Source organism: Pseudonaja textilis, chromosome 1 (assembly GCF_049901715.1).
Source record: "Pseudonaja textilis isolate UNSWEBS1 chromosome 1, rPseTex1.2, whole genome shotgun sequence".
Classification (NCBI taxonomy): domain Eukaryota; kingdom Metazoa; phylum Chordata; class Lepidosauria; order Squamata; family Elapidae; genus Pseudonaja; species Pseudonaja textilis.
Genome location: NC_141990.1, coordinates 65969826 through 65995815, shown reverse-complemented (window position 1 = coordinate 65995815; position 25990 = coordinate 65969826). Strand labels below are relative to the sequence as shown.

General features: G+C 35.1%; 1 protein-coding gene across 1 annotated transcript; it reads left to right on the top strand.

Moving 5' to 3' along the window:
- Window positions 1-2278: 2278 nt before the first annotated feature.
- DRC8 (dynein regulatory complex subunit 8) lies at window positions 2279-25149 on the top strand. The gene is made up of 7 exons (XM_026695396.2): window positions 2279-2460; window positions 15213-15297; window positions 17124-17196; window positions 21009-21088; window positions 21871-21913; window positions 21996-22062; window positions 24218-25149. The coding sequence occupies exons 1-7, from the start codon at window positions 2427-2429 to the stop codon at window positions 24331-24333; spliced, it is 498 nt and encodes a 165-aa protein (XP_026551181.1). The 5' UTR covers window positions 2279-2426; the 3' UTR covers window positions 24334-25149.
- Window positions 25150-25990: the final 841 nt, after the last annotated feature.

Here is a 25990-nt window from a genome sequence, read left to right as displayed (position 1 = left end):
AAGATCACATCATGAAAATTGGTTGGCTTTCTTCATCTTTAAATTTGGGACTTACCCATAAGGAATCTGTGATTTTGTTTCATAGAAACCCCCTGACCATGTCTTTGCCAATATAACTGATGTCTACCACTTTCTTGTAACAATAACTTGTAACAATCTTATTTCTGTGTACTCTATCTGGTAATGTCCATGTATAGGTATTTTATATATAATTGTATTGTATAGGTATTTTATACGCAGTTCTCACCCATTGTATATAGGCATTGAATTAAACAGTTCTCATAAGACTGTTTAGCAGTAAACTATTGGATTGGAAGAAATTGGTTAAGTCACTCCTGCTTTACATATCCTACTTTCATGTTCTGTTGGATTTCAAACTGAACTTCACCATAAAATTAATCAACCATCTATTCTTTTACATGAGTGATGGGAACATAAACTTGAATGATTGTCATACTGAAGGATTGACTGCAAAATCCGATTGATATTATTTGGGCATTGACTAGATTCTGCCCAAGTACTTTATTTCCTATATCTTTCCTGACTCTGAAAGCAACACCATTCCTTCTTTATTTTTCATGTTCTGAGTAATTAACATGATGATTTTCTGACAAGAAGTGTCCAATTCTACTCCATTTCAGTTAGCTTATGCCAAAGATGTCAATATATATTAATTTCATTTCATGCTTTACTACATTGAGTGTTTCCAAGTTCCATGTTCATGCTGTAATTCCATTTTATAACTTTGGATTCTTTTTCTGCATAGCAACTAGACACCCCAAAGACTTTAACCTAGCTACTTCATAAACACCATTAGTACTCTGAAGTATCTTCAGTTCTTACCCAGTAACATGATGAGTACCATTTAATCAGAGATTCTCATCATCTGGCACTATGTCACCAATATTCACACGTCTATCCAATCCATGTGGCTTTCTTGATAAAATACAGGATTAGTTTATTATCTTCTCTGGTGCAGCATGAAATATTTTACCATTGTCACTACAGTAAAATGATATTGATGTATTTATTTAATTTATATGCCATGCATTTTGGCTGGAGGTGAATCTAGCTGGCTTACAGTAAAGTAAAAACAAAAAGATAAAACATTTATTAAGATAGTAAATATTAACATTAAAATTAACAAAGATGGCAAAGAAGGGAGCAAGATACATGCACATGGGGTAGAGGTAGAATCTTCTCTTGGTCCACTAACCACCTCCAATATGACATGCTCCCATGGGAGCCCCAAACCAGTTGCCAAGTTTTCAGGCCCCCATGGAAGGGCCAAAAAGTGGGTGCAGATATTCTGCTTCTAAAATCTTCCTAAATTGCCACTGTCCATTTTAAGTGCCTGCTTGCTTTAGGTGGGCAAAAAAGCAATAGCTTTTCTAGGATTGATATTCTTGACATGTGTTTTTTACTCATCCTTCCCCAAAACAGCCCTCCCTCCCCAATGAAGCAACACAGCTGGAGTTTTGGGGAAGCAATTGCTTAAAGTACACAAATTGGCTTAAAATGCATTTGCTTGCCACTTTTTCCAAAAGTTTATGATTCAAAAGAAAAATATTACATGCATGTAAATGCACATCACTTTTTTTCTAATATTCTCATATTCCTAATATAAGTTGCAAGTACACAGCTGCAGCAGCATATTTAAAATAATTTTCAGCCCTAAAATTCAGCCAGTTCACATAAAACACAAAGGATATGATTTATGAAGACAGCTGTTTTATAAGAGTGGTTCATAGCTTAATGTCTCAGCCAATTGTAGTATACTGAATAAACTATGATTAAACAAGTAATTGTTTGGCACCATACCAAAACTTACCCCAAACTCTAGATTAAAAGATACTGTGTGTCAAAACAGAAGACGGACTTATCTTGGAAGCATTCATTCTTTAAAAATTCATGATTTTAAAAAGAATTAAATCAGTAAAAGATTATCCAGAGGAAAGTATGCAGGTTTAACATTTATAAGGTTTATCAAATCAAGGTTTAAGTCCTTTCCATCTAGTATCATTTGCCCAGCAAGTTCCTGTTTTTAGTAAGTATTTTCCACCCGATGCTCTTCATAAGAAGATTCCTAATTTCCAAATTGTAATGCTGTGTGTAGCTCTGAGGCAGACTTAGGTCATATATGGTCTCTTCTTTCGGCGACATGGTAATATGCGTTATTTGTTAAAAACCAAGCCACACATTTCTGAGAGGCGCTTTTAAAAAGCGCTTTTAGCATATTGGGAACAAGTTCGCTGCTGGCAAAATCCAGGAGCGCTCGGGACACTACCTGCAATTAAAGCACGCCTCAACTTGAAGGTCCGGAGGGAGGCAGAGACGGCTGGGCGGTGACCATGAAAGGCGAGAGAAACTCTAGCTGGGACCCGGCCCGTGTCGAAAGTCTCCATGGCGACCGCTAAGAGGCCGCCATGGCGACGGAGGAGCGTGAAGTAACCGCTGCGGGTAAGGACTGGGGATTAGTGAGCAGCTCCACCATTTCCTCTATACTTTGTATCTCTACCCCACTATCTCCTACAATTTAAAAAAAAGGCTTTTTTAATTGTAGGAGAGTTAGGCTACATCTTTTTCCTGGCCTACCCGCCCCATCTTCAAGTTTATTTACGTTCAGTGGGACTTTCCTCAGTCTCTCAATACAGTCCCAGTTTTCTTTCCCTTCTTTCCTCACACGAATCCTCGGGACGAAACGTAGCCATGCTGCTCCCATCTCTTGCGGGGCTAGAGAAAAAATTCTGAATTTCAAAACCCCTTTTCGTTATCAACCATAACAGAATTTTAGCAATGCGTGCCTTAATATAGGCTTTGTTCCTATTTCAAAGCAGTCATTGATTATTTGGTTTGCTTACTTTGAGAACTGAGAGGGCTGCCCTCAAGATAGTCCAGAGCAACTACTTTATTAATTCAGCCTTTCTAAGATGGATACATAAAATATGGCATTACACCCCCACCCCCAAAAAATTAGCACCTAGACTGTTATTAAAAATCATGTGTGATTCACAATCACGCATCTTTAAAGAATCAGAAATTGTTCTTGTTACTGTGACTGTGTTCTGTAGACTATATTGAGTCAAAGAGACTAATTATATTTTAATGTAAAATGTTTTAATGTTTTATATTTTATGCTTCAATGTGTCATGAAAACAATAAAATGTGATATTTTAGTGAACCATGTTTATGTGAATAATGGGTAGGCTTATTTTGCAGAGGCGGTGCTTTAACGTTCTTAGGGCAACTGAGATAAATATAGCAGGTGTATTTTTTCTCCCAAATCCAAACAAATTGGATAAAGAAAGTGATAACATTTGAAATGTGTCATTACTTAAAATGTATCAGAAAAGAATGATTTAACAGATTTATTCACAAATGCAACATTTAAAGTATACAAATCCAGACATGTCTTTAAAATGTTGACCATAGTATTTGTAAATTATAGGATAGGAATGTGTTTACAAGTTATAGGTTTGTGAAACGTTTAGAAAATTTATAGATCTTAAATATCTTTTTCAAATGTTTGCCACTAGCCAGTGACTTCATACACCTACCCCAAATATTCATTATGAAGAGTAGCAATATGTAAAAGACATTTGTTTAAATGAACAGGATAACTCTTTATCTGTATAATTTATATGTATTAAAAAGGAAAAAAATTGTCTTGAGAAGAAATATCGTGACTGTACTGGACCACGCAGAGAACTTTCACAACTTATGAATTTATGCAAAGAATATCCTATTTTCTTATTGAGCACTACTAATAGAAAGATAAATGATAACAAAAGAAATTACATTCTGAGAGTCATTTAAAATTGTAATTATAGCTCTTTATTCTATCCCTCATAAAATACAGTATCTTGATTCTTCATCACTTTTGTCATTTTCTTGTGGATGACCTCCAGCTTAACAATGTCCTTACTAAAATGAAGCATAAACAAGACATGATTTTTCAGAGACACGTTGAATGCCTTAGTCCAAAACAGCTGTCATCATCTGGTGGTCTGCAAGAAAATGTTCGTGATCTGCAGAAAAATTATTTGCATTTTTTATATTGCATAAATCAAACTATGGCCCCTGGACTGATACATGCAATAAATTTTTGTGTTGCTGCAGAGAGTCTCCCCCTTTGGGATTTTTTTGTGCAGGTCAGAAGGGGGTAGAAATTCCCACTTGGGGTCTGCTTCAGCCTCCTAGTGTGGGCCTTTAGCCGAAGGCTGGAGGGAAGTGCCGCTGGTGCAGAAGAGCACCTTGTTCCAGTGGGATTGCATCGTGGCCTGGAACTGGCTGACCATCTCAGCCTGCTGAGCCTCCAGACATAGGTACCAGGCCTTGCACTTCTGCAGGTCTTCCCTCTGCTTGGAAAGCCTATGCTGTTGTCCTCAGTAAGGTGCTTCTGCTGAGCCTCCTTCTCAGTCCGATCCAATTTGAACTGAGCCAACTGTTTTGCCAACTCTTTCTGGTGGCTGCTTAGCTCCAACAACTGCTTCCTATTGGGGCCCTGAAAAGCCCAGGTGGGCCAGCGAGGAGTGGCTGAGAGGAGATGGGCGAGTAGTGACATCAAGTTGGCCATGCCCACACACTCACATGACCACCTAGCCAAACCCACCTAGTCATTCATTAGGCAGATCATATTAGTGGTCCACAGGATTTAAAATTATGAATTTAGTGGTCCCTGAGGTCCAAAAGGTTGGTGACCCCTGATCTAAAGTACAGGTAGTCCTCGACTTATAACACTTCATTTAGGATTGTTCAAAGTGATAACAGTGGCACTCAAAAAGTGACTTATGGCCATTTTTTACAATTACAACCTTTGTAGAATTCCCGAAAACCACGTGATCAACATTCAGATGCTTGGTAACTGATTCGTGCTTATGACCATTGCTGTATCTCAAGGTCATTTGATTATCTTTTGCAACTTTTTGATGAGCAAAGTCAATGGGGAAGCCTGATTCACTTAACTGAATTACTAACCTATCAGCTACAGTGATTCACTTAACAACTGTGGCAAGAAAGGTCCTAAAATGGGGCAAAAGTCACTTAATGTCTCACTTAACAACAGAAATGTTGGGTTCAATTGTGGTCATAAGTCAAGGACTACCTGCATATACACTGGATACAATAGCCTGGCTCCTGTTAAAATAGCCTAATACTGAACCGTTATAAAGAGCCACATCACATTCCTGATTCAGATAATAAGACAGAAGGCTTTACTATTTTTGTTATAACTCTTTTTAATTGCATTACCTAGGGAACATCATATATCTTGTCTACTAAAATATGATAGAACACTATCATATTGTTTGCTAAAATCAAAATATGTTTCTAATATACTGATAATGTATAAACTATAGGTAGTCCACAACTTACGACCACAACTGAGCTCAAAACTTAGGTTGCTAAGCAAGATAGCTGTGAAGTGAGTTGTGCCCCATTTTATGACCTTTTTGCCACAGTTAAGCGAATCTGGCTTCCATTGACTTTGCTTGTCTGAAACTAGCTGAAAGGGTTATAAATGGTGATCACATAATCCCAGGACAGTGTGAATGTTACAAATACATGCCAGTTGCTAAGCACCTGGATTTTAATCATGGGACTATGGGAATGTTACAGTGGTTATGTTGGAAGAAATATCCATCTTGTTCAGTTCCAAGCCGGGAGAAAGGCACTGAAGACGAAATGGAGGCTTGAAGCTGATTGGAAAGAAGGTCCATTTATTGATAAACAGAACTACATGCTTGTAGTTCTGGTGCAGCTGACCACATTGAGTTGAGAGTGGGGGGGGGGGGGCGTTATTTAGGTTTTGCACTTGAACATCCTGTTCCAGAACATGTATTCTATTGGCTGTTGTTAGACTCCCATGGGGCCATGTACAAATCCTAGGAGTTTGAGTTAAGTTTGGTTGAAGTTTGAACTGCTTGGGGTGGTGCAACTGAGATGATGCAATGAAGGGGCTTTGGGCAATTCCTATTGTGGCTGAGGGTTAATCCTACCTTTGTTGGTTCATGGGCGAGGGTATTTGCTTATGAATAGAGCTAGCTATCTCTTTATCTCTAAAGTGCTGACATCTGCTGAGGGCTATTAAGAAAGGTGGGGGCTGCTTTCGCTAATGTCCCCAACATTAATATACAAACTTCCATATTATCCTTGCAGGAAGCTATATTTAAAATGCAAGAAATGATGATTGAAAATCACAAGGAAACTAGAGCAGATATAAGCGAATTGAAAGATGAGATGGGGAAACTGAAGGCTGAAATGAAAGCGGATTTATCGAAGGTGGAGGGTAAGATAGGGTCTCTACAGCAGGCCATGGAGAGAAACGAAGCGAAAATAAAAAATATAGAGAGTAGAACAATACGCATGGAGGCTAACTTTGAAAGGATGGATGAGGAATTTAAAAATGTACTTAGAGAAACGGAAGACTCTCTGGTCCACCTCGAGATGGACAAAGCAATGGCGTATTTAAGGTTCCAGAATGTGGAGGAAGCAAAAAATGAAGAATTGGAACATTTGATGGCAGAAATATTGGCTGAATGGTTAGGAAAGGAAAAAGATGATCTAATTAAAGAGTTTGATGAGGTATATAGGGTTAGCACAAGCTACGCCAGGCGTAACAACTGTCCAAGAGAAATTCATATCCGCTTCTCTAGGAGATGTCTGAGGGATTTAATTTTGAAAATGTCTAGGGAGGAAACAATATCATATAAAGGCAGAGAAATTAGGATTTTAAAACAAATTCCAAAGAAAGTGAGGATGATAAGACAAGATTATAAATTTTTAGCTAATGATTTAAATAAAAAAGGAATCCAATTTAAATGGTTAATCCCGGAAGGGATGTTAATTACGTGGAAAGAGAGGAAAATCAAAATAGAATCGATAGAACAGGCCCAAGATTTTCATCAACAGCTCACAGATACGAATGGTCAATCCACTAAAGAAGAACCAAAAAGGAGACCACAGGAGGACTGATATCATCACAGAACCCAAAAGGAACGACTTTCTCTAATTTCAGGAAGTGATAACCCACAACCTGGGAGAGAAGAGCAAATCCCACAACAACAACAACAAGAGAACCGAATCATTACTAGGCAAAAATCTAAGCAGACGTAGATAAATGGTGGAGGGGAAGAAGTTGCTCTCCATCAATATAAACGGATTAAATTCATTATCAAAAAGAAAAAGGATATTTTCAAAACTTATTCAACATAACGCAGATATAATATGCCTTCAAGAAACACATATTTCAAAAAATGACGAAAGACATCTAATTTGTCCAAAATTAGGGAAACTTTTTATGGCATCGGCCGACAAACACAAGAAAAAAGGAATTGCAATTTATGTAAAACAAGATGTAAAGGCAGATTTAATCTGGTCGGATCCCGAAGGAAGAACTCTGGTTATACAAGTTTGGATAAACCACATCACATTTTTACTTGTAGCAATCTATGCCCCAAATGATGACCAGGGGAAATTTTTTAAACACCTTCACCAAAAAATAGTAGGCTTTGAAAAAAGAAACATTTGCTTGATTGGCGATTTTAACTCCATTGCAGATTACCAGAAAGACCATAGTAATATGGGAAAAAACAAGAAGGGGAAAAGGGAACTTTCCACGGCATGTAAGGAAATGTTGAAAGAGTTCAATTTAAAAGATTTATGGAGGGAACGGAATCTTGAAGGAAAACAATTTACATACTATTCTAATCCACATAAGACTTGGACTAGAATAGATATGGCTTGGATGGATTTGGATTTGGCTAATGAAATAAAAGAAATTAAAATCCTACCGAATGAATGGGCTGACCATAACCCAATACAGCTAATTTGGAGAGATAGGAGACGAATAAAAAAAAGATGGACACTAAATAACCAAATTGTAAATGAAGAAGAGTATATTAATAAGCTGAAAGAGGAGCTAAACTATTTTCTAAAAGATAATAATAATGAAACAACTTCAAAACAGAACATTTGGGATACTATGAAAGCAATTATAAGAGGCACAACAATTTCCTATAATGCTATGAGAAACAAGAGAATCTATGCCCGACAAAACGTATTACAACAACAAATCCAAGACTTAGAAATACAATTACAAAAAACCCCTAAGATCCAAGGACTACAAAACCAGTTAATATTAGCCAAACATAAGCTGAATTTAATTGAACAAGATAAAATAGAAGTTAGCTTGAGAAGGTCCAAACAAAATTACTTTGAACACGCCAATAAACCAGGAAGATGGCTATCTTATAAACTTAAAAAGAAAAAGAAAAGAGACTGATACACCAATTAATAGACGAGAAAGGCATCCCACAACATGAGATTGAGAAGAAAAAAGATATTATATTAAACTATTTTCAAAGATTATATAAAAAAGAAGAAATCAATGAAGATAAAATAAGAACTTATCTGGAGAATACGAATGATAAAACAATAGGGGAAGGAGACAAAGAATTACTAAATAAGGATATTACATGGTCTGAGTTAAAATCCGCAATGGAAAATCAAAGTAATAATAAATCCCCAGGTCCAGATGGGATTCCAGTAGAATTGTATAAAGCCACAATAGATTTAGTAGGGCCTCTGATGCTGGAAGTGTTTAACGAAGTACTTTTGGCTGCCAAAATGCCAGACTCATGGAGGGGGGCGTTGATTGCGTTAATTCCGAAGGAGGATGTAGATGCCAGATATATCAACAATTATAGACCAATCTCACTTTTAAACGCCGATTATAAATTATTTACCTCAATTATAGCGAATAGAGTAAAACAAGTTTTAAATTTATACATTCATGAAGCCCAAAATGGTTTCCTTCCATTCCGCCAAATTAAAAACAATTTAAGAACAGTTATTGACGTCTTAGAATATTATGAAGCTCATCCAGAGAAACAATTTGCACTCATGTTTTTAGATGCGGAGAAAGCATTCAATAACTTACATTGGCACTTTTTAATACAAAAAATCTATAACATGAGTCTGGGCACTAAATTCGAGAACATTATCACAACAATTTACAATACCCAACAAGCTAATATATTAATTAATGGCGAACAAACAGGCCCATTAAGCATTGAAAAGGGCGTTAGACAGGGTTGCCCTCTCTCACCGCTCTTATTTATATTTGCTTTAGAATCACTGTTAACGCGGATAAGACAAAACTTTGAAATCCAAGGAGTTAGGGTCAAAGCAGAGGAATATAAACTACAGGCGTTTGCAGACGATATGGTTTTTTTTCCTAGAGGAACCCATGGAAAAAGGACATAACCTAATAAAAGAACTAGAACAATATGGCTCAGTAGCAGGATTAAAGATTAACAGAAATAAGACGAAATTACTGACTAAAAATCTAACAGAGAACCAGAGGAAAGAATTAGAAAAAACCATGGGGATACAGGCAACAAAAAAGGTCAAATATTTAGGCATATGGTTAACACCACATAGTAAATCGCTCAAAGAGAATAATTATGATAAACTGTTACAGCAAATTAAGAAAGATCTAGAATCTTGGAATAACTTGCAGCTTTCTCTACTGGGCAGGATTGCCACGATCAAAATGAACATCTTACCAAAACTCCTTTACTTATTCCAGACAATTCCAATAAAATTACCAAAAAAATTTTTTGAAGATATAAATAAGGTAACTCTTAAATTTATTTGGCAAGGGATAAAAGCTAGAATCAGTATTAAGGCCTTACAAGATGCAAAAAGTAGAGGTGGGCTAGCGCTCCCAAACTGGGAATTATATTATTGGGCAGCCAACTTATTATGGTTAAAAGACTGGGTCAATTTACTGAATAAAAGAACTTTAGTCTTGGAAGGGCACGACCTTCAGAGAGGATGGCACGCATTTCTATGGGATGTGGGGAAAACTAAACAGTCGTATTTTCATAGACATCTTATTAGAGATTCACTATTAACTAATTGGAAAAAAATATGCAAAAAACATTATTTAAAAATTCCGATTTGGCTTTCAACAATGGAGGCAATGGTTCATCCCAACAATTTGGATATAACAAAAATGACTAAATATAAAGATTTATTAGACCCTTTAGGAAAATTAAGAACTCGACAGGACTTACAGGAACAGGGATTTAAAATTGACCAGTGGTTATATATACGAATCCATAGCAGATACAAACAAGATATCAAAGAGTTTGGAATCTATAGCAAATTACAATATTTAGATAAAATCTTATTAGGATCAAATAAAAAGAATATCTCCAAATTTTATAAATATTTATTGGAGGTAGAACTAGAGCAAGAGATAGTGAAAGGGAACATGATAATGTGGAGTAGGAATATTGGAAGAAGCATTACATTAACAGAATGGGAAAAGATCTGGAATAGAAACATTAAGATTACGAAATCCATGCGTGCAAAGAAAATATGTATAAAATGTTATATAGATGGCACTTACCCCCTTCGAGGTTAGCGAAAATGAACCCAAACTCTAGTCCAAAATGTTGGAAATGTAAAAACATAGAAGGAACCTACTTTCATATGTGGTGGTGCTGTAAGGAAGCCCAGAAATACTGGCAAAAATTTAGAAAATGGTTGGAGGAAATAACCAAAGAACAAATCGAATACAAACCAGAGTTCTTCCTACTAGGGATCTCTGATAAACATTTACCTAAAAAGATGAAATATATAACAATTCATATTCTAACTGTGGCCAGATTAGCATTTGCCCAGTGCTGGAAATCATCCTATATACCTACAGATCAAATGGTCATCCAGAAAATATGTGACTGTGCAGAAATGGACAATTTAACCATAGCACTTAAAAATAAAGAGCCTTCAGCATTTTATGATAATTGGAATGCGTGGTATAATTGGTTATCTCAGAGATAAACTGTTCAATGAACAATGGGTAATTTAAGCATAAATAGTGGTAAGATGTGTATAATTAAAGTAAGGTAGGAGAATTGGATCTTGCAGACTGTCAAAAAGGATATCTGTCTGTTTTTAATGTATTTTCTTTTTTCTTCCGTTTCTTTGTTTTCTTCTTTCTTTTATACCTCTTTTTCTCCTTTTTCGGTTCGCAAGACCGAGCGGTTTTTTTTTATTCCCTTTTTTCTTTTTCCTTTTTCTCCCCCTGTTGTAGATGTAATGTTGTTATGTTTTTAATTGTAAATTTAATAAAATTTATTCAAAAAAAAAGAAAGAAAGGTGGGGGCTGCTTTCCAAGAGCATGTTTCTCCATTTCTCATCCAGGGAAATATAATATTCTGCCTTTTTACTATTTTTAAAATATTTCATTATTCTAGGAGATGGGTGGGTGCTAACTTTCTATAGTTGTAAGTGTAAAAACAGGCCATCTCACTTTTTTCAGTGCTGTTGTAATTTGAAACTGTCACTAAACAAATGGTTATGACTTAAAGACTACCTGTAATATCCTTGTCCCCAAAAGATAATGCATGCCCTTGCATGTTTTATTCTTGATAAGCCCAAACTAATATAGTAAGAATATGTCCTTTTCTTGAGATGTTGAACTCGGTGCCTTAATATATTGCACAATAACAGTCAACATATTACTAATAATTACTCTTTAGGGAATGTTAATCTATCTAAGGCATTGCAAGGTTAAAGAGTCCTATGGGACTTCTTATGTTATCATATATCATTTATTTTCTTTCATATGCACCTCTCTATGTGTGGAGTTATACTAACACACATATACATATTCCACTAAGTCTGTCATAATAATAGTATACAATAAGAGGAAAAAATAATAAAGAACTTATTCTATTTTTCTGCAACCTCCTTATTATCTTTGTTATTTCTTTAATTTCCTTACTCAATGACTTCCTGGAAGATTTCCTTCTTATGGTTTTATTGTCAGTTTAATTTAATTTTGTTATGTTATGTTATTCAAAAATCTCTCTTTGCATCACATTTGTTTTTAGCAGGTTTTAGAAACCTAAAAAACCCTTCTTTTTAGTAATACTAATGCTCTCACAATGTGAGTTGATTTGGTGCTTGTCTCTTTGAAACTATAGGAAAGCTGTGCTTTCTCTTTGAATCACTAGGTTTGCAAACTTTTAGAGCTATCTAATTATCCCATTGCCAGGAACTTTTGCCTCTCCCGGTCTTCTAGGCTTAGGAGAGCTATTATTCTTCCTTACCCTTAAAACTAACTGCATTGTTCCTAATACTTTTTTAAAATTGTTTTCTAATTATTAACAAAATGGTAATAATGGTGGAAGTAGATATGTTGTCAAAGAGAAGACAAAAAGGAATACATAAAAATGCTTTAACAAAAAGAATGAAGAAATGCAATAAAGAACAAAAACATAATATGTCATTATAATAAAGATATACAATTCTATATATACTTGTCTAATGCAAATATTCAAATATGTATATATTTCCAATACATTTATATGACAAGCTTTTTGTTTAGGAAAAAACCTACTATATTATGTATAAATGAGTCCCATATTTCATTATACTTCTCTATGTCATAAGTGACAAATGCAGTCAGGTCTGAACTACTGCAGATTATTGTTTATTTCTTTTTGGTGTAGGTAAGAGGATTTTTGTTACTCTAGGACCAACAGTATAAAACAATAACTGAATAAGGTTCCTTGCATTCACCTATTGGTCAACTGGTGGGATCACTAATTGGTAATATTCTCAATATTTAAAAGTCAGCAGAAAAATAATCACAAGTCAGCTTCTATTTGCTTGTGAAGAATTAGGGAACAAAAATGTTGTAGAACAGCTTACTGTTGTATAGGAAATCTCACTATTCACAATACTGGTGTAACTTATCCCCTCCTGATTCGCACTACATTTGTTCATATTCAGTATTCATATGTATTTAAAATAGTGGTTTTTAATAAACCCCAAATATTCTACAGAGTTTTGATCTCCGTGTGTGTGTGTGTGTGTGTGTGTGTGTATGTATGTGTGTATGTGTATGTGTATGTGTATGTATATATATATATATATATTTGTTTTCTGAGGTTCTCGCGGGTATTTGTATGTGGATCTTTGGTTGTTCGGGTTTTCTCCCGTGGGAGAAAACCGAACAACAAAGATCCATATATATATATATATATATATATATATATATATATATATATAGCATACATATATATATGCATACATGCATATTTATGTAGGTGTATGGGTATACACACATATACACTTTTTAGGTTGTCCACTAATTATAGGAAATATAACTTTGTTGGATTTCCTTAGCAATTATCTTCTCCTCTGTAATATACTGTAGAAAGTTAGCTCCTACCCCTCTCCTAGAAGAATGAAATATTCTAGGAAATATTAAAAAGGCAGAATATTTCCCCTAAAAGAAATAGAAATCTTAAGAGACATAGAAACTCAGCCCCAGCAGATATTTTGGCGCCAGCTTATCTACAACACAAAAGACCTTCACCCTCAGGACATGATAGGATTAGCCCTCACTCAGATCCAAACCAGGACAAAGCCATTAAGCCATAATCGGAATTGCCCAAAGTTGCTTCATTACATCACCAGCACGATTCAACCAAGCCTGGGGCTCAAGACAACCTACAAAGTTACCCCTGCATGGCCCCATGGGAGTCTGGTAACTAATCAGAATACATTTCTTTCACAGGAACAGGAAGCAAGTTCAAAGCCCAAGAGAGGGTATAAATCTCTCTCACCCCTGTGCTCAATTTTGCCCAGGACCTTAAACCATATGGTCCTGTCCTTCCAAGCTGTCTCCATGTTTCAAGTGTCTTTCTCCCCACTTGGAACTGAACCCAGATGGACATTTCTTCAAACGATACTGTCATTTAATATTATAGTCATGGTTTCTAATTGGTTCTGTAAATTAAACAGTAGTCTAGAAGTAATTTATAGTCTTAATCCTACCACTTCTGCTCTATGAAGTTCCTTGATAAACTACTTTAGAATACAATAGGCTGTATCTAGAAATTTTACCTGTTTGGTGTGACCCTACAATAGTTAGTTTCTTTGAGGAAAAAATCTACTACATTGGTTCTAGGCTCAGTGAAATAAAATAGTTTTTGATACAATTTACTTGTCCAATTGATCTACCTGGGCTTAATCTAAATGTGGATCAATTCTCTATCCATCCAATATATTATAAATATCAGACAGGTTCCCCACTCTACCCTAAATACACAATATGGAGTATAGTCATGGTGGGGCTCACAATTGTAAATATATTTTAGGAATCTCTATGTCAGCAGTTTAATTTAAAACATTGTGTATGCAGAAACACATACATATACACACAGGCAGCTCATGCTTTTCCTTTTCAGGGTAAACAACTTTTTGCGCTACATCACAAATAAGTTAGAAATGGTATAGCAAAATAAAACAAAAATAGTATAGCAAAAATGAGACAACATAAATGCTAATGCTAAGAAGGAAATAAAAAGACCGGAACACATCCTCTCCAGCAGCTAACACCCTGATAAGCAGGGATTAATACCAGATAAACAATCAAGCAGAAAACAAAGTCCTAATCAGGGAACTACCAAGGAGAAAATTCTGCACCCAGCAACACTGACAGGGCAATCTATGGTATATAAACAGTGAGCAAACCCCTATTTATACATATGGGTGATATTACCTAGTTGGGTAATGAAATATCTGCAAATAAACAACCAAGCTTAGAGGGTACCTGAGCTCCATAGTTCAACCCTGAGTAACTTATGTTCTATTGGAATTTAGGTACTCAATGATTATCAGCCTATATGAGTATATGCATACTTACTTACATTCCCAATCTATACACCTCTAGCATCACCACAACTGTTCCTTTATCCATAAACATCCTAAACAATCTGGGAGATATCACACATTATCTTACTACTTCTTTAATGCCAAACTATTCGCAGAGTATTCAGTTTATTCTGGTACATCCTCTATTTCCATCAAAGGGTGCTTTTAATGCATTCAGCATATGATTAATGCAATGTCAAATTTAATCCTAGCACACCAAGATTGAGGGATGACATTCACATCCAGAATTGATGAAAAAGATAAAATTGGGACAGTGACACTCAAACTGACAGTGAAAAAAAGAATGAAGGCAATTGATTACATCCCACTTATTTATCCAACTATATTATGCCTAACATCCAAGCTAACTCTGGAAAGCTCAAAATGTTTGCTATGCTGCTTCTAATGAACACTTTACTGCTAATTTTGACAAAAAGTATACTATGACTGACTTTTAATTCTTTGCTTTATAGAATCTGCAATAACAGAAATCGAAAAGAAGATCACAGAAGCCTTTGAAGTTTTTGACCATGAGTGTAATAAAACTGTGGATGTCAGGTTTGGAAAATTTCATCTGTTAAGAATTAGCAGCCCTAGTGATAAAGTGGATAAAGGGGTTAATAAAGACAATTATTTTAAAGAGAAATGTGCAACATTTTGATTGGTTTTAGATTAAGTTAGCCCTAATGTGGTTGAATGTCTGTGTTGCAGAATGGAAACTTCCCTGAAATCAGGAATCTGAGATCAAAATGGTTTGGCTGAATGCATAAGGGAAGAAGTTAATGTTACACACAAATCAGAGACTGGGAAACATTTGTGTTTACCATATAAAAGGCAAATGGAGAAGGGGAGTAGAGTTCTGTTCTTTCGTTATGGAGGAAAAGCCTGAAGTGTGAAAATTTGAGTTTGACAAAGATTGACAGAGGATAAGTTCTAGTTTGGTTTGCTTACAGTAGTCACCAGATTCCTGTTGAGCTTTTCTTTCTACAGTTGGTTTTTTATGACACCTTTGCCTTTTTTTGTTTTGTTTGTTTTATTGCCACAACCCTCTTTTTTCTTAACCACTATTCAATGTGGCATAGCTTATTGCTCAGCTGGAGATTTTGCTGGGGTTTATTAAGAAAATAAGTTAACCAGTTTAGTACTGGACTGTTTGTATTTTTGAAAGCCAATTACTGACTGTACCTTTTTTCTTTTGTATTTTAAATATAAATTCTTTTTTTGTGTGACTTACCATGTATTTGGGCCACTATTTGTAGACTCACATTTCCTGGCAAATGAGTGAATTTCAGTGCTCCCTTTCCATTCAACAGGAAAGGTGATAGCAGCTTAATCCTGCCTTCCCCAACCCGCTGTCCCCTGGATACATGGATTTTACTCAAAGAATTTTCTGAGGTGGTCATTACTGAGAATTCTAGGAGTTGAAATTTACATGTCTGGAGGTACCAAGGTAGGGGAAGGCTAGCTTACCACAACCATAAATACCAATATTGAGTTATTCTGTAGTAATCTAAATTTGGGGTAAGTGATTGTCAGGCCCCAGCCTAAATGACACAATGAAATCCAGCTGAGTCCAGTTCTTTATTTACTTAATAATGGACAGAATCTTACCAAATTAAAGCTGTAACTTTCTAACCTACTAGATATATATACTAAAAAAAAATATAGGTTGTGGCTACTTTGATCTCTTCTCCTTTCCCCCCCTCTTGCTCAGGACTGTGCAACCTCTCAATATGCAATCTTTTAATCTGGACCTATCTCTGATAGAATTTACTGCTTTCTCTTTGGGAAAGCTCTGTTTTGTTAAAAGTCCTCTCCACTGATTTTCCAGATGTACACACTATTGCAATGATGTGATAAAACTAGAGTAGGCCATTTAGTGTAAATGCATTTAGAAAGTGAATAATTTCAGGACTTCTTCATAATTTGTCATGACAGGAATTTAAATTCGATATTGCAGAACTATAGTTCAATTAAGTAGACATTCAGTTTATGTTTGAAAGCATGAATTGATAATACTATTATATATTGTAATGTTTGTTTTGTCACTAAGCACTTAAAGATCCATCACATTCTTTCGCTCAGGTCCTGTGAACTAACTGTATTTGGAGGCAGAAAGAATAACTGACACTTCTTTGTTAGTACTGGTATATCTGAAAAAACAATGCAATTGTTATACATTTTACTAAATCTATAAGCCACCCTACTTCACTAAAGATCTGGAATTTAGGGTACATGCAATTATATTCCCTTTATCTATTGCTTCAGTGGTTATGAACTTATGGACTAGGCATACTTGATGGGGAGGCAATGGAATAAAACAAATCAGAATTAAGAGATTTGTATTACATGTATATTTAATAACAGATGTTCTCCTTTTTCAGAGAGATTGGCACTATCATTAGGTCATTAGGCTGTTGTCCCAATGAGGCGGATCTCCATGATATGCTTGCAGAGGTAGCGACATAATTTTAAAGTTTTGTTACTTAAAGATGTTGAGAGTAAATCTGATCTCTTTTCCTAAATCAAAAAGTATTAGAAATGCAACATGGAGGAATTTCACTGAGCAAATGAAGTATTTGTTTATCTTATAATAATAGCTAGAGGTCCTATAATAATAGTTAGAGGCTAAAATTATATTAAATTCATATAGAAGGGACTGCTAGTGTACTACTAAGCCGGAAGAGTGAAGGTATAGGTAAATAGATGTAGGCCACCCTATTTTATTATAGTCTGGAATTTTCAATATTGGTTAGTATCAGTTAAGATAGCTGCTTTAAAACCCTTTTCCATCCTCTAAAAGAGAAAATTGTCTGCAAGAAAAATCAGAAATATGATGGTGGGGAAATCATTCATGGCAAAGTCTGTCTCCCAACAGATGGCATAAAAGTCCCCTCGGATTTAATGTGTCTTTGAAACGTCTGCAATTTGGTTTTGGAAAACTTCATCCATATTTTCTGTTTGTATGAGCAAGTGAAAATAGATGAAAACTATAATGTTTCAGCTTGTTTACTTTTCTTACTCTGAGCATAAGGGTACAGTTACTGGAGGTCATGTACTTTGTGAAAAGGTTGTGTTTTTTTTACATTTTCACAGTGTTTTTTAATAGACCTCTTTCAGCACACCCACTTTCTGAATTGTACAAGTTTTTATTCTGAGATCTATATTTCAGGAGATTTGTTTCTATCCCTGAAGGATTCCTCTTAAAGCTTTCCCAATCAAATTCTCCATGTTTTCACCAAACACATTTTACCATACCTTGTTAAAACATAATCCAATCATGCATGGTTAGTTTATAATTCCAGTAGTCCATCATCTATATAACACATTTGATGGTTTCAGAAAGTAGATATTTCCTGTTTGCATGCTATTGATTTTCAGTACAGTATTTTTTTTTTCAGTCTTCTTGTTTTATGACCTAAAAGGATGGACAAGAACACTCCCTCCCTCTTTTGAATCTCCTCCTGACTTCCAGAGTATGTGAGATACGTAGTCCTCACTTAGCAACCATAATTGGGACCAGCAACTCCATTGCTAAGCACCACATTTGTCAAATGAAAAATCATGTGATAGACTTATGTCATTTCCTATTCAGTCATTAAGCGAGTCACTATGGTCATTAAGTGTAACATCACACGATCATGACCTATGATTTTACTTCCGCATTCTCTATTAACTCTGCTTGTCAGAAGCAGATTGGGAACCATGTAAATGGCATTCCTGTAACCAGAGGTTCCTGCCAGGAATTGCCTCATTAATGTGAGGAGTGATTGCAAAGCTGTTTTTTTATACCATCATACATTCAAATGGTTGCTAAATCAGGCAATCAGTAAGCAGAACTACATATAAATGTGATAGCTGCAATTATTTGTCCCCATTTGTCCCCATATACAGGTAGTCCTTGACTTGCAATAATTCATTTAGTGATCATTCAAAGTTAATAACAGCACTGAAAAATGTGACTTATATGATGTTTTTCACAGTTATGACCTTTGCAGCATCCCCGAGATCATGTGATCAAAATTCAGATGCTTGGTAATTGGTTCATATTTATGACCGTTGCTGTGTCTCAAGATCATATGATTACCTTTTGTGACCTTCTGGCCAGCCAAGTCAATGGAGAAGCCAAATTCACTTAACAACGGTGTTGCTAATTTAACTACTATGGTGATTCACTTAATAATTGTGGCAAGCAAGGTCATAAAATGGGGAAACACTCACTTAACAAATTTGTCACTTAGCAACATAAATTTGGGGCTCAATTGTGGTTGTAAGTCGAGGACTACCTACATAGAACTTCATTAATAAATGTTACTCTAAAAATCATAGTATTTTTGTTTATGTTTTGCTTTGCTTTAATGGAGAAATATTTTGCATAAAAATAATTTTACCACTAGAGGACATTGTTGCATAAATGTACTCTTACAACATTCTTTCTCTTATCCATGTATGGCTGTAATAATAAAGTAGATAACTAGAAGATCCTAAAACCATAATTAAAAAAAACCCAAACTGTTCATGTTTTATCTGGAGAAGCTACTTTTCTATCTGTCAGCCCTTTCAGCCCAAGAAACCAAATATACTAGACAAAAGAAAGAATGCTATCTTACATTCTTTCAACCAATCTAGAAAACATTGTTTTCTTTCTTCCCCACCTTTAATTGGCCATTACTGCTGATTTGCAAATTACCTATCACACTCCCAAATCATGTCTTCATGAGACCATATGAGACTTAACCTTTACTTTTATCTGCTTCCATTATCTCATTGCATAGCAACAACACCAATCTCTGTATTTAAATTTCCATTCACAATCTTTTAAAAACAATTGCAACTTTTGCTTTTAAAGGGAGCGACCAAGAATGAATGTAGAGCTGGGGGAAATGTAATGCAATGTGTGTTATGTGCAATAAAACAACAGATGTGGTACAGAGAGATAATGCAACCTGGGGTAACTTTTTGGATGGAGGTTGCAAATCTGTAATTATACATATCAGAATACATTTAGTTTGAATCTCTAATGACAGCCTCAGGCATTTTGCTACTCCTGATTGTGCAACAGCTGACTCAAGCTTTCATAAACCAACCGTCCTGCTGCACTGATAAGATGGATAGCAGATAACTTTTTTAATTGGCTTAAATTAAAAATGAAATTTTGTTGCCTGATCTCAAGAGAAAGTGTGTATGTACCCAAACACAGATAACAGATAACAGCTAGAGTTGGAAGGGACATTGTAGGTCATCTAGTCCAACCCCCTGCCCAAGCAGGAGACCCTACTCCATTTCTGACAAATGGCAGTCCAATCTCTTCTTGAAAATCTCAAGTGATGGCACTCCCACAACTTCCGAGGGCAAGCTGTTCCACTGGTTGATTATTCTCACTGTCAGAAAGTTTCTCCTTATTTACAGGTTAAATCTCTCCTTGATCAGTTTCCATCCATTATTCCTTGTCTGGCCTACAGGACCCTTAGAAAATAGCTTGACCCCTTCCTCCCTGTGGCAGCCCCTCAAATATTGGAAGATTGCTATCATGTCTCCCCTGGTCCTTCTGTTTACTAGACTAGCCAAGCCCAGTTCCTGTAACCATTCTTTGTATGTTTTAGTCTCCAGTCCCCTAATCATCCTGGTTGCTCTTTGTACTTTTTCTAGAGTCTCAACATCTTTTTATAATGTGGTGAACAAAACTGGATGCAGTACTCTAGGTGTAGTCTTGCTAAGGCTTTATAGAGTGGTATTAGTACCTCCCTTGATCTTGATTGTATCCCTCTGTTAATACAACTTAGGATTGCATTAACTTTTTTGGTGGCTGCTGCACACTGCTGGCTCATATTTAGCTGATGGTCCACTAAGACGCCAAGATCCCTGTCACAGTTACTGCATACGTAACACACATGGTTGATGCTGTATGGAACATAACTCATGTCATGATCATATCTGTGCAGCTAGAAATAATGTTCTTTGCATATATGTGTAACATTTTGCATACTGAATGTGTGGACGAGAAAAACGCAGTTATGCTTAATTGATGAGGAAATAGAAGGATGGGGTTTGATTTGGCAAATCTTTTTTTCTGTCAGGTTACATGGAAGATATCACTCACCTCAATGTTAAATAATGGATGATTCTTAGCATTCCTATAGAGAACAAGATTGTTTTTTTTTCTATTTCATATATTACAAGTTAATTTCAGATGGTGTAATTTCAGATTAGTTTCTGGTTCATTTTCCACTGAATCATCATCATTTATGATATGCTTTTTTAAAAATTAGGTAGAAGAAGAAGAACCAACTGGGTTTATTCGTTTGGAAAAATTTCTTCCTATGATGACTAGAGTGTTAATGGAAAGAAGGTAATAAAAGAAATAGATATTTCAGTTTGTGAAATTTGGTTATGCATATATGAAAGATTTTTATTTTACACAAATCCAATTTAAAGAACAAACTTCTCAGTGATAAAATAGATTTAAAATATGTTTGGCAATCATGAAATGGGTTTGAATTTATTATACTGTTAGTATTATGTTAAGTTGGCTGTAGCTTTGTTCTAAATACATGGCAATCCCTTCAGTTAGGAGAGAAATCTGTGGTCTTCCATACATTGTTGAACCATTAACAGCAATACCACACAGTATTCCCAATAATGTAGATACTGAGAGTTATACTTCAATAACTTCAGGAGGTCGTAGATCATCTATTGCAGAAGTTATCTGCTATATTATATATGTCAAATAGTTTCATCACTTTTATAGAAATGCCTTGTCAGATTACCACAAGATTCACAATATTTATTTTATAAAGTAGGCATTTATTGAAATCATTCTTGTGGATTACTTGGAGTTTTTAGTTTGATTTTTGATTTTTTGTTTTATTCTTTTTTATGGTGAATATTTTACTTTGCTCAGGTAAATCTCATATAAATTACCAGTTAGGTAAACTATCAGGAATTGATCTAGATTGCAGCAGGATAGAAATAAAATAAGTAAAAAATGATTCTACAAACAATTTGCTAGCTTTTTAAAGTCTTAAGTGTTAAAACTTATGGTAGAAGGAATTGTAAGGGTGTTTCAAAGTAACAATCAAATCTTAGACACACATACTATCAATAACTATTTTATTAACTGTATTATTTCAGATACCGACCTATTCCAGAAGATGTTCTTTTACGTGCTTTTGAGGTTTGTATCATTCTATATATGGAAAAATTTCTTAAACTTCAAGGCAATAAGAATAAAATTTACAATGTGTTCCACTTTATAGGTTTTGGATCAGAATAAATCTGGACATCTTACTAAAGATGATTTGGTAAAATATATGACGGAAGAAGGTAAAACTTTAGCAAAATATTTACTAAAACTGATTTTATTTGCTTAGGAAAAAATAGTTCTACTCTGCATGTGAATTTGAGTGTATCTGTGTGACACAGAATACAGGTTGTCCTCAACATACAACTGTAATGGAGCCTGCCCATCACAGTTATATGTCGTAATGGCTTTAAAAACAACTGCATGACATTTTTTTCTGGCAGTTGTTTTTGTGGAAAAATTGTTTTAACAACTGCTTGTTAAGTTGTTAAGCAAATCTGCAGTCATTAAGCAAACAAGGGTTCGCCATGGACATAGTTTTGCCAAAAACAGAAAGTGCCATTTTCAGCAAAGCTATCGTAAAATACAATTGCTGCCAACAGCTGCTGTGTTGTTGAGTGCCTAAAGTTCAGTCATGTAACTCTGAAGGGGGCCTGTTGGAACCTTGAACCAGGTCATAATAAATCACCTTTTCAGGTGGTTTGGAACTTTAAACACTTGCTAAGCCACCATATGAAGATATGCTTAGCAACCATAGGCTTTAGAATGGAAGAAAGGCAACATGGAGGTTGAATATGATACTATCCACAATCTTGTGGAAGTACCTGGAATTCTACAAATGTATATTGCTCCTGGCCACAAAAATATTCCCATCCTTATCTGGAGAATAAAATCCAGCCTCATAATGATCAGTGATCAATCCAGAGGCATAGTCAGTAAGTTCCACATTGGTTCAAATTTGTGTGCTTTACCAAAAAATACTGTATTAATGTAAAAAAAGAAAACCATAAATGCCAATGGATTTCAAGTTGTATAAAATCATTGAATTTAGGAGAATAATTACAAGCACATAATATATAAAAAAGAAAAAGGAAAAATATATACATAAAAATGTATATATATATATGTGCTGCCAGTTCTTTAGTTAGTGCTGGCCTTCATTTTCATCAAATTCTCCCCAAGTACCTAGGATGTCATAATGTATTGGCATAATACATGTCCACATCTAAGCAGTATGGCTATTTGTAATTGACAGGTGAATTTTGTCAATGCCGTAGATTTTCTAAGTCTAATCTCATCCAAGATCCACCACTGCTGGTTTATGCCATAATCATTCAACTTTGATTTTCAGATCTCAACTTCTCCAATTCTTTGCTTTCTGTTATATCTCCTGGTAAAGGGAGCTCAATGGCTCAGTGATTAAAGACATTAAACTTGTCAGCTAGATAGCCCACGTTCAAGACTGGCTGTCCCTTGGATTTCTTTCCTTCTCTTCAGAGGATTTCATCAACTCTTTTACAGTGTCTCCCCATTGCCATTTTGCCAGATTAATTAATAACAAAGCAATTTTCATCCTTTATTGAACTTTCAGCAAAGGTGAAATGCCACTGAAACTTTAAAAAATAAATTAAGTTGGTGTGGAAATTAGCATTTTGAGTAAATAATGATTAACAATTTGGCAAAAGAAAACAGAAGCAAGAATATGCTACAACATATTATGATATAGCTAATATTTTGTAGACAATTTTAAATGAAAGTATTTTGGTAGAATGTTTTTGCAGACATTCTAGATTCTAGAACATCTAATACTTTGCTGGTTGGAATTTTTCATAATCATATGTTACATGTTAAACATTTTAAATTGGAATTTAATTATGTTATATAAAAAGGGAGCAGTGGCTGAGTGGCTAAGATGCTGAGTTTGTCGATCAGAAAGGTCAGCAGTTTGGCAATTTGAATCCCTAGCACCGTGTAACAGAGTGAGCTCCCATTACTTGTCCCAGCTTCTGCCAACCTAGCAGTTCAAAAGCATGTAAAAATGCAAGTACAAAAATAGGGACCACTTTGGTGGGAAGGTTAACTGCATTCTGTGCGCTTTCAGTGTTTAGTCATGCTGGCCACATGACCACAGAGACATCTTTGGACAGTGCTGGCTCTTCAGCTTTGTAATGGAGATGAGCACTGCCCCCTAGAGCCGGAAATGACTAGCACATATGTGGGAGGGGAACTTCTAACTTTACTATGTTATATAAAACGGGTAGTATCAGTATAGGATTCTGAGTAACAAAGGTTTTTTTCTAAAATTCAGATTTATGTTTGAAAACCCTAAAATACCAATAATTTAGAAGGTTTATGTAGCAAGAAACACTACAGCCAATTGTTGTTTTTTGGCTTCAGGTGAGCCTTTTACACAGGAAGAAATGGAAGAAATGCTTTCAGCAGCAGTAGATCCAGAAACAAATACTGTTCGCTACAAGGACTATATTTCAATGATGGTTGTGGACGAAAACTAAGGATGTTGTTTAATTTGTGAGTCTGAGCTTTCTGTTTTTACATTAACTTCATTGTAGTTACTGCATTTGCTGTTGGGCACAAAAATAATAATTACACTGAAATTTATGAAAATACTATATTGTTTATTTTGTAAAAGACAGACATTCCTAAATATCTTTTTTTAAAAAAAAATACACTTTATTGATTTTACAATTAAAATAGACCAACAACACATACATAAATGTAAGAGAGAAAAAGAAAATAAGAAAAAAAAAAGTGTCAATCTGATTGTATAACTGAAAATAGTAGAATTCAGAATTTGTAAAGAAAATACTAATTGGACAATCTTCGTGGCAATTCACAGGAAAGTTGCATTGAATTTAATAGGATTATTGGAAAAACAATCCTATTAAAATTGCAATTAAAATTGCAAGATTGCAGTCTAAGGCTGAAATAATTGACTTACTGAAGAATAGGCTTACTGTTGAATATGCTTACTGAAAAATAAGCATAACTTATTTTCAAGAAAGAAAGCATGGGATTATGTACAACAATGTAATTATAGTTCTGAAAAGGAAAACAATTTAACATTAGTGAAATAACTCAAACAAAACAAAAATAGAAGTTCCAAATGCAGTAAAAACACACACTACAGTTGTGCTGAATTTAGAACAAACCTCTCAAAACATTAAATGTTGATGTTCAGGCTTCATTACAGATAGTAAGCAAACCTTGGTTAATAAGCATTGAAAAGAGTTTCTGGAACTAAAAGCAGATATCCTTACCTGACGAAATCTTTTCTCTTTGTTCCAATAAAAGGAATTTGTTGACTTTCAGCTATGTTGCAGTATCTCTGTTTATTCTGTGTGTGTGTGTTCAATTGGGGGAAATGCTTTCCATTTAAATGTATTCACCTGATTTAATTCTGATTTAATTTCATCTTGAAGATGTCTTCAAAGGTTTCAAACATCATGTTTTTTGTTGATATTCTTTAATATTTATCTAGGAATAGGATCTAGGTGTCTTATTTCAGAGGTCGCTCTATTCTTCTTTTAAACTTTCACACAGATGCACATGTACAACTTGCAAATAAATACCTTCCCAAAAGTTAAACTAAAGACAAAGAAAGGATAGAACAAATGAAACAATGTATAATATTAATTCAGCTCACGTTAAAAATAATGAAAGAACTTTTTGGACATACTTAGAAATTTTCTGCTTCCTCCCCAGTATCTCTTATCAGCATATCAACCAATAATAGGCTATCCTGCCTGATACCCTGACTCCATTTACTTTTTCCTATACTATCAGCAATAGTTGATAGATTCTTTGGTCTCTTGGGCCTGAATGAGCTTTTATTCTTTCATAGAACTTAATACTATTTGTCAAATTTCTGTTTGTGAAAACTCTTTTAAGATAGTTTAAACATTCCATAATATTGATTGAATTCCCTCAAGGGGGTATTAACTCTCAAACACATTGATAAATATTATATAATCATGATGGCGAACCTATGACATGCGTGCCCAAAGTGGCACACAGAGCCATGTCACCCAGCATGTGTGGCCTTGCCTCTTTGTCTTCTGGGTTTCTGGCACACATGTGCACATGATGATGAGCTATCTTTTGTGCACACGATGATCAGCTGTCTTTTGCGCATGCAGCAGTGCCAAAAAC

What these genes read in the sequence shown, in the direction of transcription:
- DRC8 (XM_026695396.2), top strand. Translation starts at nt 2,427, where the DNA reads ATGGCGACGGAGGAGCGTGAAGTAACCGCTGCGG. An exon ending in GCGTGAAGTAACCGCTGCGG is followed by an intron (nt 2,461 to 15,212) that starts GTAAGGACTGGG and finishes TTTGCTTTATAG; the next exon opens with AATCTGCAATAACAGAAATC. An exon ending in TTCTTTTACGTGCTTTTGAG is followed by an intron (nt 21,914 to 21,995) that starts GTTTGTATCATT and finishes TCCACTTTATAG; the next exon opens with GTTTTGGATCAGAATAAATC.